The sequence below is a fragment of the Ursus maritimus genome, unplaced genomic scaffold (genome assembly GCF_017311325.1).
Source record: "Ursus maritimus isolate PB19 unplaced genomic scaffold, ASM1731132v1 scaffold_26, whole genome shotgun sequence".
NCBI lineage: Eukaryota > Metazoa > Chordata > Mammalia > Carnivora > Ursidae > Ursus > Ursus maritimus.
In genome coordinates, this window is record NW_024425119.1 from 43,088,144 (window position 1) to 43,101,166 (window position 13,023).

Here is a 13,023-nt window from a genome sequence, read left to right on the forward strand (position 1 = left end):
GGGAGAAGTTAGTAAAATGGCGTTTGCTGGTCTCACAAAGCTCTTGCGAATTGTCAGCTCAGTACTAACTGTGTGAGCGCGTCGCCAGATTTCGTCGTGCACGCACCACAGGGCTTACACCCACATTCAGAGGCATCCGCCCGCCTGTCCGCCCACCCCGGGAAGGGTGAGACTTGAGAGGTACTTTTAAGAACGGTTAAGTGAAGGCTCGAACGAGCCCTGGTGGCGAGGTAAAACTGCGAACCGACTGTCTTAGCCCCGAGACTTGTTGAGCAGCAGGGCTCCGCTGAAGCGTGCCACCTAATCACTGTAAAGACGTCCCTTGAGGAGGGCCAAAATGGCGACGAACGCCTCTTGGCACAGCCCTACTCCCTCCCCCATGACGGGAGGCTCTAGTGACGCCCATTGGCCAAGTTGGAGGCGGTGCCTGGCTTCCTTCGCCGCCTCATTGGACTGAGGGACTGAGGGAGACGCCAATTCTCCTCTGCCCACTCCAAAATCCCGCCCTCAGAGTTCATTCGGCGTTTAATTGGCTTTTCATTCACGTCAATTTGCGTCCTAGCGTGTCTTTTTTCAGTATTAATCCAATCATAACTTTCCTGGCTGCCCGCCTGATTTCTGATTGGTTTTGATCAGCTTCATCCTATCCCATTTCTACCTACTTCTTACCACCTCTCACCAGGGACATTGCCCAGGCATGTCCAGGGTTCTGGTTGGTCGTTGTTCTGTCATTCCAATCAAAGTTCTTCCTATCCTTACAGTTCGGGGAGCCCGCCTGGCGGTTGACTGGTTTCTTTCCAAGCCTATCATCACTAGCTCCCGCCCATCCTCACTTCCTGCGTCTTTCATTGGCTTTTAAAATCGAGAGGGCGGCCTCCTTGGGCGGACCCCAGGCACGCAACTTTGTCTTACACGCCTTAGAGAGCAAGCGAGTCTTGTCATTGGATAACCTACCCGTCTTTCTTCTGCAAGTCCCTCCTTTCTCCCTCCCTCATTGGGCGGGGCAGCAGCGAAGGGGCGGAGCCTAGGCCGGGCTTGTGGCGCGCTGCTCCCTCCTCCTTACCCCCCCCCTCCCTGTCCGGTCCGGGTTCGCTTGCCTCGTCAGCGTCCGCGTTTTTCCCGGCCCCCCCCAACCCCCCCGGACAGGACCCCTTGAGCTCGTCCCTCAGCTGCCACCATGAGCGGTAAGGATGAGTCCACTCCAAGCTTAGGGGTGGGAGGGGAATGAGGGGGCGCGCGCGAGGGCCGACCGGGCGGTCCCCGCCGTGAGGGGGGGCGGGCGGGAGGCGGCGGCGGCGGCCTTGGTCCCGCCCGGGGCGGAGGGAAGGGAGGGAGAAGGGGCAGTGGCGGGGCTTGCGAGAAAGAGGGGGATGGGCCGCCCGCCCCGGGGGAGGGGGCAGCGTGGCCTCGCCCGCCCCCTGCCCGCCCCGGCCACGGGGGACGGGCCTTACCCCCCACTATTCGGCCGCCCGCCTGAGGCTCCTCCCGCCGGGGGCTGGAGCCGCGGGGGCGGCCCGAACAGTGCAGGCCCCGCCCGGGCCAACCGCCTCCCTGGTCCGCCCTCTGGTCGCCGCCTGCCCCAAGGCCCTCCCCTCCCCCCGTAGCTTTCCCCTCCCCCCCACCGTCCCGCCCTTTCCACGCCCCTCACCCCGAAACCGCCCTTTCCCTCTAGGGCCCGCCCTCTGTCCGCCCCGAAACCTCCAGATTCCTAACCCCTGGACCCCTTTAGCCCCTTAGCAGTATTTACAAATGTTTTCCCACTCACACTTTTTATTTGTTCTTTTCCCTTTACTCCTCTTTTCCTCTTGGTGCTTTTTACACTTGAATTTTTCTCTTTCTCCATATCCTTTGACCCTAATTTTAGCAAGCTTCCCATCCACCCACATGTTGTTTTTTGCCTTACCTATTCTTCTCCTTTTTTTCCCCAGGATACTTTTTTGTATTTTGAAACTCTTTGAACATGTCCACCGCACCTCACATTTCCTATGCGAAAAGTACATTTTTAATGTTTTCTGGGTTTAATTTTGTGCAAGGGAGAATTGAGGCCCAGTTTTAGCGCTACTAAGCCTAGTTTGTGTTCTGTGTCCTACAGTTGCCCTTTCTCCAATCTCTTGTTTTTTGGTTTTTGGTTTTTTTTTTTTTACACGGTAGTGCCTTTCATCTTACTGTTAATTATTTCTTTTTCATCATAGTGTCCTTTACTCCTCCTCACTTTACTCTTTTCCTTCCCCCAACTTTAAGTTGTTTATCTTTTAATTCTTTTTAGACCAAGATCACTCCATGGATGAAATGACAGCCGTGGTGAAGATTGAAAAAGGAGTTGGTGGCAATAATGGGGGCAATGGTAATGGTGGTGGTGCCTTTTCTCAGGCACGAAGCAGCAGCACAGGCAGTAGCAGCAGTGGAGGAGGAGGGCAGGTAAGTGATGATCAGGAAAGAGTGGGGGAGATGTTAAGAGAATGTGGATATTCTTAGATGATTGTCTTTTCACAGAAACCTTTTTTAGGAAGGGGCTAAACCATTTTGTAGGTAGGGAAGTTAGCATAGTGAGACAAATAATTGGGAGATCCCCAAAGGTGAGGATTTCAGCAGTATGGATAGGTCAGCTCTCCTTTTCCTTTTCTTTCCTTTTTTCCCCTCTGCTTTTCTTTCTTCCATTCTTTCCTTTCTTTCCCTCTTTGTCCTGTTTTGCTGTTTATTTGTTTTATACTGCCTCCTGGGCTGACAGCTGGGTGTCACTAAGCTAATTCCTATCCTCTCCCTTATTTTCTGGCCAGGAATCCCAGCCATCCCCTCTGGCTCTGCTGGCAGCAACTTGCAGCAGAATTGAGTCACCCAATGAAAACAGCAACAACTCCCAGGGCCCAAGCCAGTCAGGGGGCACAGGTGAGCTTGACCTCACAGCCACACAGCTCTCACAGGGTGCCAATGGCTGGCAGATCATCTCTTCCTCCTCTGGGGCTACCCCTACCTCAAAGGAACAGAGTGGCAGCAGTACCAATGGCAGCAATGGCAGTGAGTCTTCCAAGAATCGCACGGTCTCTGGTGGGCAGTATGTTGTGGCTGCCACCTCCAATTTACAGAACCAGCAAGTTCTGACCGGATTACCTGGAGTGATGCCTAATATTCAGTATCAGGTAATCCCACAGTTCCAGACCGTTGATGGGCAACAACTGCAGTTCGCAGCCACCGGGGCCCAAGTGCAGCAGGATGGTTCTGGTCAGATACAGATCATACCAGGTGCAAACCAACAGATCATAACAAATCGAGGAAGTGGAGGCAACATCATTGCTGCTATGCCAAACCTACTCCAGCAGGCTGTCCCCCTCCAAGGCCTGGCTAATAACGTACTCTCAGGACAGACTCAGTATGTGACCAATGTACCAGTGGCCCTGAATGGGAATATCACCTTGCTACCTGTCAACAGCGTTTCTGCAGCTACCTTGACTCCTAGCTCTCAGGCAGTCACTATCAGCAGCTCTGGGTCCCAGGAGAGTGGCTCACAGCCCGCCACCTCGGGGACTGCCATCAGTTCTGCCAGTTTGGTATCATCACAAGCCAGTTCCAGCTCCTTTTTCACCAATGCCAATAGTTACTCAACAACTACAACCACCAGCAACATGGGAATTATGAACTTTACCACCAGCGGATCAGCAGGGACCAACTCTCAAGGGCAGACAGCCCAGAGGGTCAGTGGGCTACAGGGGTCTGATGCTCTAAACATCCAGCAGAACCAGACATCTGGTGGCTCTCTGCAAGCAAGTCAGCAAAAAGAGGGAGAGCAAAACCAGCAGACACAGCAACAGCAACAGCAACAAATTCTTATCCAGCCTCAGCTAGTACAAGGGGGACAGGCTCTTCAGGCCCTTCAGGCAGCACCATTGTCAGGGCAGACCTTTACAACCCAAGCTATCTCCCAGGAAACCCTCCAGAATCTCCAGCTTCAGGCTGTTCCAAACTCTGGCCCCATCATCATCCGGACACCAACAGTGGGGCCCAATGGACAGGTCAGTTGGCAGACTCTTCAGCTGCAGAATCTACAAGTTCAGAACCCACAGGCCCAGACAATCACCTTGGCCCCAATGCAGGGTGTTTCCTTGGGGCAGACCAGCAGCAGCAATACCACCCTTACACCCATTGCCTCAGCTGCCTCCATCCCTACCGGCACAGTCACTGTGAATGCTGCTCAGCTTTCCTCCATGCCTGGCCTCCAGACCATTAACCTCAGTGCGTTGGGTGCTTCAGGAATCCAGGTGCATCAGCTTCCAAGCCTGCCCTTGGCTATAGCAAATGCCCCAGGTAAGGCTTCCAATCTTTTACATTAATTTCCAGAGCTAACTAGTGTTTTAACTGAAATCTTTGAGTCTAAGGAAGGAAATAGAGATTTTTGTGGGTAACAGTTTTCTAGAGGGCAAGTCGATTAGAGAAATAGCAATGATTCTATTTAAGTCATTTGGAACCGACTTAACGGAAACTTTTTTTTGTTTTTCAGTTAATCTTATGAGAAAGGAGCATTTCTGGGCAGTGTCCCTGGGGTCACTATACTTCCAGTGCTTTTGGGGCTACAGAACAAGGGTCGGCAAACTTCTTCTATAAAGGGCCAGATAGTAAATATTTTAGGCCTCAAGTGGGCCAGGTAGTAGTCTTTTTTGTTTGTTTTTTTAACAACCCTTTAAAAACGTAAACCTACCTCAAGGGCTTTATTTGGCCTGCAGGCCCACTGCTTGGTAGGATGAGAGTTGATTATAAACTCGACCTATTTGTAGAACAGTTATTAAATAATCAGATAGTTCTTACGAACTGTAATTCTTAGGGAACAGTGATATAGTGGGTTCCAGAAGGATTTTCAACAAAAAAGTTCTATAGTTAATCTTTAGTTAGCTAGAATATCCTACTCTCTGAGCAAGCTGGTTAATTAAGGTTTAATTTTTTAAACTTCTAGTTACCCTAGTTACCTTAAAAGTAGAATCCGTCTGCTTCCCCTTACACTAATGTATATTTTCAATAAGTTTCCTAGATGATTCTGGTACTTCCTAGCTAGGAGAACCACTTCTAGACTGCTTTAAAATAATCGTATGGTTGAGAAGGGAGGGGAGAGAAAGGGAGTAAGGCCTGAAATGGAGTGGGGAGGTGGAGTTGAGAGGAATTAGGAATAAGGAGAGCATTGAAGGGAAAGAGTCCTCTGGGAAGAGATGCGTATTGGAATGTATGTTGAATCAGTTGACCATAATATTCAGTTATTCACTCTGAATAGTGTTTCACTGTTGGTTAATTTGAAATATGTCCATTTAAAAAAAGTGAATGTCTATTAAGAATTTATTTTAAATCCTGTGGTGATGGAGCTGATCTTTAATAAAGCCTAAGAAGGGGATTCTATAGATTTTTTTTTAAGATTTGTTTATTTGAGCGGGAGGGGCAGCAGGAGAGGGGGAGGGACACCCAAGCTGACTCCGAGCTGAGGGTGGAGTCCGATGTCAGGCTCAATCTCATGACCCTGAGATCAGACCTGAGCCCAAATCAGGAGTTGGACATTTTAACCCACTGTGCCACCCAGGATACTACAGATTTTTATATTCTGGCATGATATATAAGAATTATGATGGGAAATAGTTTAATATCACCAAACTTAGTTTTATTGGAGTATATGTGGGTTTATGAATTGCTTGCTTTTATTATAGAGTTCTCATTTCATTTAGACTGGTTCTTACATAAAAGAGGATAACAAATAGACAACCATATTTCCTGCCTCCTGCAGTTTTGGAAAATGGTGGGCAGGAGGTTTGCTCAAGTTCCCTACCTTTCTTACATTCTTTTTTTTTTTTTTTTTTTAAGGTTTTATTTATTAGAGCTTAGAGAGAGAGAGATATAATGAGCGGGGGCGGGGGATAGAGGGAGCAGCAGACTCCCTCCCGAGCAGGGAGCCTGATGTGGGACTCGATCCCAGGACCCTAGGATCATGACCTGAGCTGAAGGCAGACGCTTAACAACCGACTGAGCCGCCCAGGCACCCACTTTCTTACATTCTTGAGGTGTGTTTAAAATGACTATATTTTGAGCCTTAACAAGACAATAGTTTTCTTAATGACTTGGAGATCTTGGAATAGAAAGTCAGAGCTAGAAGGGACCTAAGAAGTCATCTAGTACAACTGCCTTATTTTCTAGGTGAGGACATTGAGTTACAGAGAAGCAGTTGAGTAAGCGGTGAGACTACATACAATCAGAGTTAGGGCTTGTAGTTAGTTCTCTTAGTATAAGGCATTACCTATTAATTTTAATTTAGGATGTGAGAAATCCTTTAGATTGTTAAAAATGTTTTAGAAAAGATATCTTTGCTTCTTTGAAATTTAACGCTCTAGAGCTGGCAAGTGTTTCATAGGCTAAAAATTATGGCAGTAGAAGTGGGAGAAGTTAACGAAAACTAAACAACCGCCTAGAAAATTAGACACTTCCTACACTAGCATGTTTGTTTTCTCTTTGCTCTTAGGTGGTTGTCTCCAGCAGTTTTGCTCTTCCTCAAAGGAAAGCAAAGCTGTGGGATTGTTTCATTTAGTAATAATTTGGATCCTTGCAAATTTCTAAAAAGGTTTAGAATTTAGGCTCTAGAGAACAGTTATGGGGCACTCTCATTGCTAAATCATGCTCTGGGGAAGTCTGCCATTTAATATGTCATAGGATAGGGCTACCTAGCTATTATTGATGGTCTCAGAGCTCAAGAAAATGCATGCCTTTCTGTGAAGTAGTAGCAGCTTGACATTCACTAATGAGAGAATGAGTCTCTGAAAGGCCATTTTGTGAGAGTTGAGATTGGTTGCCTCATTAATAGTGGTTTCTGAAGATAAAAGTTTCTTCCTTTCTGGTTAGTCATACTTGTGCAACATTTTTTCCCCCATCAGTTGGTCAACTTTATCCTTAATGAAAGATAATAAAATCATTTCCTAGAAGCTTTAGTGCTGTTCAGCTGTTGCCTGGCTGCTAAAAATGTCTCATTTTAACCCCTTTTCTGGTATATAGTAATTTTACTGGAAAAACCCAATCTCTTGGCAGTATAATGTAGTAGAAAGAGCCTTGGATGTGAAATCATCTACAGATAAGTGGATAGATACATAGCACTCTACAAAATGAGACATTATTACATGGTTGTGGAAGACTGCAACTTCCATCATGTTCACTTAGTCTGTTTACATTTCTTATTTTTAAAAATCATCTTTTAGAAATTGTTTAAGCTCTCCTGTTGACTTTCAGTGTTTATTTCTGTTTGCTGAATACACAGGCAAGGGCACAAACTTAGAACCAAAGTAAGCCAGCCATCTCAGTATCCTGTGTTTTTTATGGCTCAGCCCCGGTGGGTGGTAGTGAGGAAGGGACCACCCAGTAAACTGAGTTTAGTTTCCAGACAGTGAAATGATCTATGGGCTCTGAGGTTGGTTTTTGTTTTGTTTTTTTGTTTGTTTTTTGTTTTTAAATCAACACTGTTTCCCAGTTATCAGCACCCTTTCCTCTCATTTTGTAGTTACACTCTCACAGATCTTGTTTTTTTCCAGTTTAAAGCTTCAGGTTTTTTCTCAGACACTGTTGTGTCCTGAAAACTCTTCCACCAGGTTGAGGGGGGGCCAGCTTTGAATGACTGTATGACTTCGTGGGAGTTCTGCCTAATAAAGAGTTCAGGGCTCGTCTTTGGCAGGAGAATAGAACATATTTCCTTGATGGCTATAATTCACTCAAGAAGCAAATTTCAGGCACTAAAAATAAAAATTTCACATCTGCTTGGTTTTATCGAGGTCAGGAAAATGTCTTCTCTTAGAAGTTAAGTTGAACGTGATACCAGAGTTAGTTTGCCAACAGTGTCGCTAAACTTGGGGTCAGATTGCTGAGACCTAATTTATTAAAAAGTTTTATTTTAGACTAGGGTATTTGAACACTAGTGACAAGTAGGTTTAGGTGATTTAAATGTGTTCAGAATTATTCTTTTGCAAAAGATCTGAGAGAATTTTCTCTTTTAAAATAATATACTTTATCAAAAACAATGTCAAATGTTTCTGCATCATTTGCCTTTTTAATCTAATACTGTATTTGTTTCTGAAGATGATATTAGTGTTTTTAACTGATTTCAGTTTAAGTCGAAAAAGTCCCCTTTAAAACCAAGGTGCCTTCATTGATTTGAAACGACTGAGAAGACAGTCCTCGGACCTTTTCAGTGCTCCTATTTATTCATTCCAGTGGCTTTCTGTAAATGACGTCATTGTTAAATCACGTTGCATTGTGTAATGTGGCCATTTTAGTTCTTAATTAAATAACAAGAGCACCAGGGTGCCTAGTGTTTCAGGAAAGTTTAGTATCTGTTTTGTTCTTATATCTTCCTTTTCTTTTAACTGTTCGACTTTGTAGAGTAGCATATAAATGTTGCCACTAATTAGTTCTGCTCATTCCTTGCATCTAATTGCTTTGTTTTCCCTCGAAAAGGTTTTGGGATGTAAGATGAACATCTGTAGAAAAGCTTTATTCCATAATGCTTTGTAAGTTACTTATTGGGTGTCTGTAAACATTAATAGATAATATTAGTTGAAATTTTCTACTTTGTTTTTCATATTTCTTACAGGTGTGTCACAGTAGTGCTATCCCTTTCTCTAACATTCAGCATTATTATTCAGGCCCTAGTGTGCTGAAGTGTTACTTTAAGGTGTATATGCCCGCATTATGACTATATTGTTAATACTATGCTAGGTTTTAAGAATTGTTTCTCTTAGAAGACCCTGAAAAAGTTCTTGTAGAAAGATTTTTTTGAGAGTTGTTTGCAAATCTGGGCTGTAATCTGAATTTGCACTTTTTGCTCCAGTGTTTTTTAAACTCTGAATGGCTTATGGAAACTGGGCAGTATTACTTGTTTGACAAGTTTGGATGTACCAATCTAATTTACTATGAATCTTTCTAACTCTATATCTATGTACAAAATAAATAATAACTTAATTTTGAAGGAGTTAAGATATATTTATGTCAAGACAAAGACTTTACCATTAAGAGATGAGAGAGCTGAGTTAAAAATCTATACATCTCTGAAAACTTAAAAAAATTATTTTTATAGGAAAGCAAATACTTGCTGCAAATAATCTAAAAAAGGTTAAATGCTATTGAGATAGATCTTTTCAAATTATTCAACATGTTCTTCATTTAATTGACCCTTTTTGATGGTTTAAAAGTTACAACTCTTTGCAAACATAGTACAGTTAAATGAGACTGTCAGTGGTAATTGCAACTAAACTGAAGGTTGCTGGAGCTGGAAACCTTCATTCTCTCTAATACCCCCATTTTGACAGAATCTGAGGACTAGAAAGATTCAGTGACTTTCCAGAGGTCACTGACAAAATTTATAGAGTAACAGATCTTTTGGCTTTAGATCAGTATCCTTTTCCATTATACTACACTATTTTCTTACGTTTCCTTTTTCTTTAATGTTTATTTTTAAGTAATCTCTACACCCAGTATGGGGTTTGAACTCATAACCCTGAGGCCAAGAGTCGCATGCTCTAGCGACTGAGCCAGCCAGGCACCCCTGTTCCCCCCCCCCTTTTTTTATAGGACCTTTCTCAGGTAGAAAAATGGATTTGTTTTTTTACCCAGGTTCAGTTTTTTTGAAGTGTTACTAACATTTGTAGCCTAAGACAGATAATAGGAAAAAAGATGCATTCTTAATCAACAACTTCTTTATAAACTTTGTTATGAATCATAATTTGTTGTAATCAGATTAGTTAATTTGAATTTATTTAGTCTGTAATTAAATGAAATATAAATAAAGTGATGTGATCAAAACAATAAGAAGGGAGGAGCAAGATGGCAAAAGAGAAATCAAAGACTTACAGTCACTTTGATAACGTGAAGGTCAGCTGTGTCATATTGAGGTGTGTGTGTAGAAGGGTATTATCCCTCCCCCCCTTTTTTTTTACAGTTAAGAAGATGTGATGTGTTTTCCTGACTGTACCTTATTTTTTTTCCTGATATGCTTGAGACATTTTCATAGCAAACTTTTATTGTTCCTCATCTATTGTTTTCCATGTTATCAGGGAATTCCCTTTCAGTGCCTGCCTTCTCTACCCACCACATTTCTTTCTTTCTTTTTCAAAATTTTATTTATTTATTGAGATAGAGTGAGAGAGAGAGAGCACAAAGGGGAGTAGAGGGAGAGGGAGAAGCAGACTCCCTGATATGCAGGGAGCCCGACGTGGGGCTTGATCCCAGGACACTGGGACCATAACCCTAGCCGAAGGCAGACGCTTGACTAACTGAACCACCCAGGCGTCCCTACCCACCACATTTCTGATTTGAAAAAAATATATTATCCTGACATACTTGTTGGGGATACAGTTTAACAACCCTTTGAGAGACTATACAGGGCCCAATTTTGTCCAGGCCCGACATAGACAATGCATATTTCTTTTTTTTAAATACATCATATTTCTTATGGTCACTATGGTATCTGAAAGTACTATGCTTAGAATTCTGTGGTAGTTTCTTGCATTCATGAAAAGCTGTTTTAATTTTATACAGACTATTTGTCTTAAGGTAAAAAGCTCTTAATTCTGAAAACTGAATTTGGAAATTTTCCATAGTATCAAGAACCTCTTTGTTTGGCTGGTGTTCTCTTAACAGAATATCTTGTTGGCATTATCATGTTTTGAATGGCCTCCTTGTTTAGCTTTAAATACTATTAAGAAATCCAATAATACTCATGGTTCAGTTAACTCACGTAGGCATTTACTGAACACCAGTGTACTTAGTAATATAATTGCCCCCAGGAGGCTTAAGAGTTAGATACAAAAGTGTAACAGTAGGAGGAAAAAAGTGTAATAATTAAACTGGGTTCCAATTTTTGATGCCTTATTCATAGGCAAATTTAGCAGAATTTATTGAGCTTTTATTATGTGTCAGATGTGCTAGGCTCTCAGAATTCTCTGAAACAAATAATGGTCCTTGCCTTTATGGAGCTCCAGTTGCTGTTGTGCTGTAGTTATATACACTTAGTGCACTTCGGAGGGGACACGTTTTCACACAGCTAATACTGAGAGTTGCAGAAAATCTAAGAAATAATAGGGCCACGCTATTTTGGATTTTAGTTTTCTCTTACTGTGTTATATATTATCAGGTTATTTATTTTTAATTAAAATCATGTCATGTTCTTTAGTATTTTATTTATTTATTTATTTATTTATTTATTTATTTATTTAATTTATTTAAAGATTTTATTTATTTATTCGACAGAGATAGAGACAGCCAGCGAGAGAGGGAACACAAGCAGGGGGAGTGGGAGAGGAAGAAGTAGGCTCCTAGTGGAGGAGGCTGATGTGGGGCTCCATCCCATAACGCCCGGATCACGCCCTGAGCCGAAGGCAGACGCTTAACTGCTGTGCCACCCAGGCGCCCCCTTTAATATTTTATTAACTATTTGTACTTACAGCTTTGACTCAAGTTTTAAAAGCAGATGTGTGGAAAAGGGGGAAGAGAATTGCATAAATATTTTCATTTATTTAATGGTAATGGTATTTTTGTTCATTATTAAATCTTAGCATTTACATATTTTTAGGGAAGATTATTTAAAACTAAAGAATATACAAAATGGTATAGTTATTTTTTAAATGTGATAAAAAACGTAACATAAAATTTACCACCTTAACTATTATTTATTTGAGAGAGAGAGGGAGGGACCATGAGCAGGGCTGCGGTGGGATAAAAGGGGAGGGGCAGGGGGAGAAGGAGAAGCAGTATCCCCGCTTGCTGCCAGGACCCTGATATCATGACCTGAGCTGAAGATGCTTAACCAACTGAGCCACCCAGGCACCCTCATCTTAATCATTTTTAAATGAACAGTTCAATAGGGTTAAGTATATTCACATTGTTATGCAACAGTACTCCAGAACTTTTTCATCTTACAAAACTGAAATTCTATACCCAGTAACTCATTTCCCCTCTCACCATTCCCTGGCAACCATTATTCTTTCTGTTTCCATGAATTTGACTGCTTTAGACTCCTAATTGGACTGCTTTGTCATATAAGTAGGGTCATAGAGTACTTGTCTTTTTGTGGCTGGCTTATTTTACTCAGCATAATGTCATCAAATTTCATCCATATTATAGCATATGACATGATTTTCTTTGTAAGGGTGAATAATTTTCCACTGTATGTATGTATATACCACATTGTCTTTCTCTATTCATGTATGATGAACATTTGGTTTGCTTCTACCTCTTGGCTATTGGGAATAGTGCTGCTGTGAACTTGGGTGTACAGGTATCTCTGAAATTCTGCTTTCAGTTCTTTTGGATAGATACCCAGAAGTAGAATTGCTGTATCATATGGTAATTCTATTTTTAATTTTTTGAAAAAAATTATTTTTTAAAACTTTGCTTTTAGCTTCTATAAAGAAACTTCTTATTTTATTTATTTAATTTTTTTGGAAGATTTTATTTGAGAGAAAGAGAGAGCAAGCATGTGTCGGGAGCAGAGGGAGAGGGAGCCCAGTGTGGGGCTCGATCCCAGGACCTAAGATGATGACCTTAGCTGAAGGCAGACACTTCATTCATTGAGCCACCCAGGTGCCCCAGAAACTTTTTTTTTTTTTAAAGTTGCCTACGTTTATAGTCAGAGCTACATTTTAAACTTTTCTATCTGAGCACTTCTGTCATAAGATTATGTCCAAATTTCCTAACCTAATGGTGCAAGGTCATTAATACATTATAGTTGATAATCCAGTTGCTTTTACATTACTTAAATCAATGTAAGTTGCTTAAAATGGAGCTCAAGGGTTGAGGCTTAAGTCAGGAATTATTGCTGTTGAGCATTGCACAAGAAAAATTGTCATGATATACACTATGTTTGAGCATGCTTTTAAAGATAAATCATTCTTTAGGTAACTGGTAATTGCTTACCTCCTTGTTTTAATTACTTATGCATAAAAGGTCACAGAAAGTAAAAATGGCTTGTTGCTGGCAAGCATTTCTCTTTATGGGATTAATTTAGTGAGCCCCCCCCCCCCC

General features: G+C 42.3%; 1 protein-coding gene across 1 annotated transcript in view; it reads left to right on the forward strand.

Annotated features, from left to right (window-relative positions):
- Positions 1-1,100: 1,100 nt before the first annotated feature.
- The window catches only part of SP1 (Sp1 transcription factor), a 45,863-nt gene continuing 33,940 nt past the window's right edge, over positions 1,101-13,023 (forward strand). The window contains exons 1-3 of the mRNA XM_040642531.1: positions 1,101-1,184; positions 2,267-2,418; positions 2,778-4,299. Coding sequence (XP_040498465.1) covers positions 1,178-1,184; positions 2,267-2,418; positions 2,778-4,299 — 1,681 coding nt within the window. The 5' untranslated portion in view covers positions 1,101-1,177. The remainder of the gene's footprint in view (positions 1,185-2,266; positions 2,419-2,777; positions 4,300-13,023) is intronic.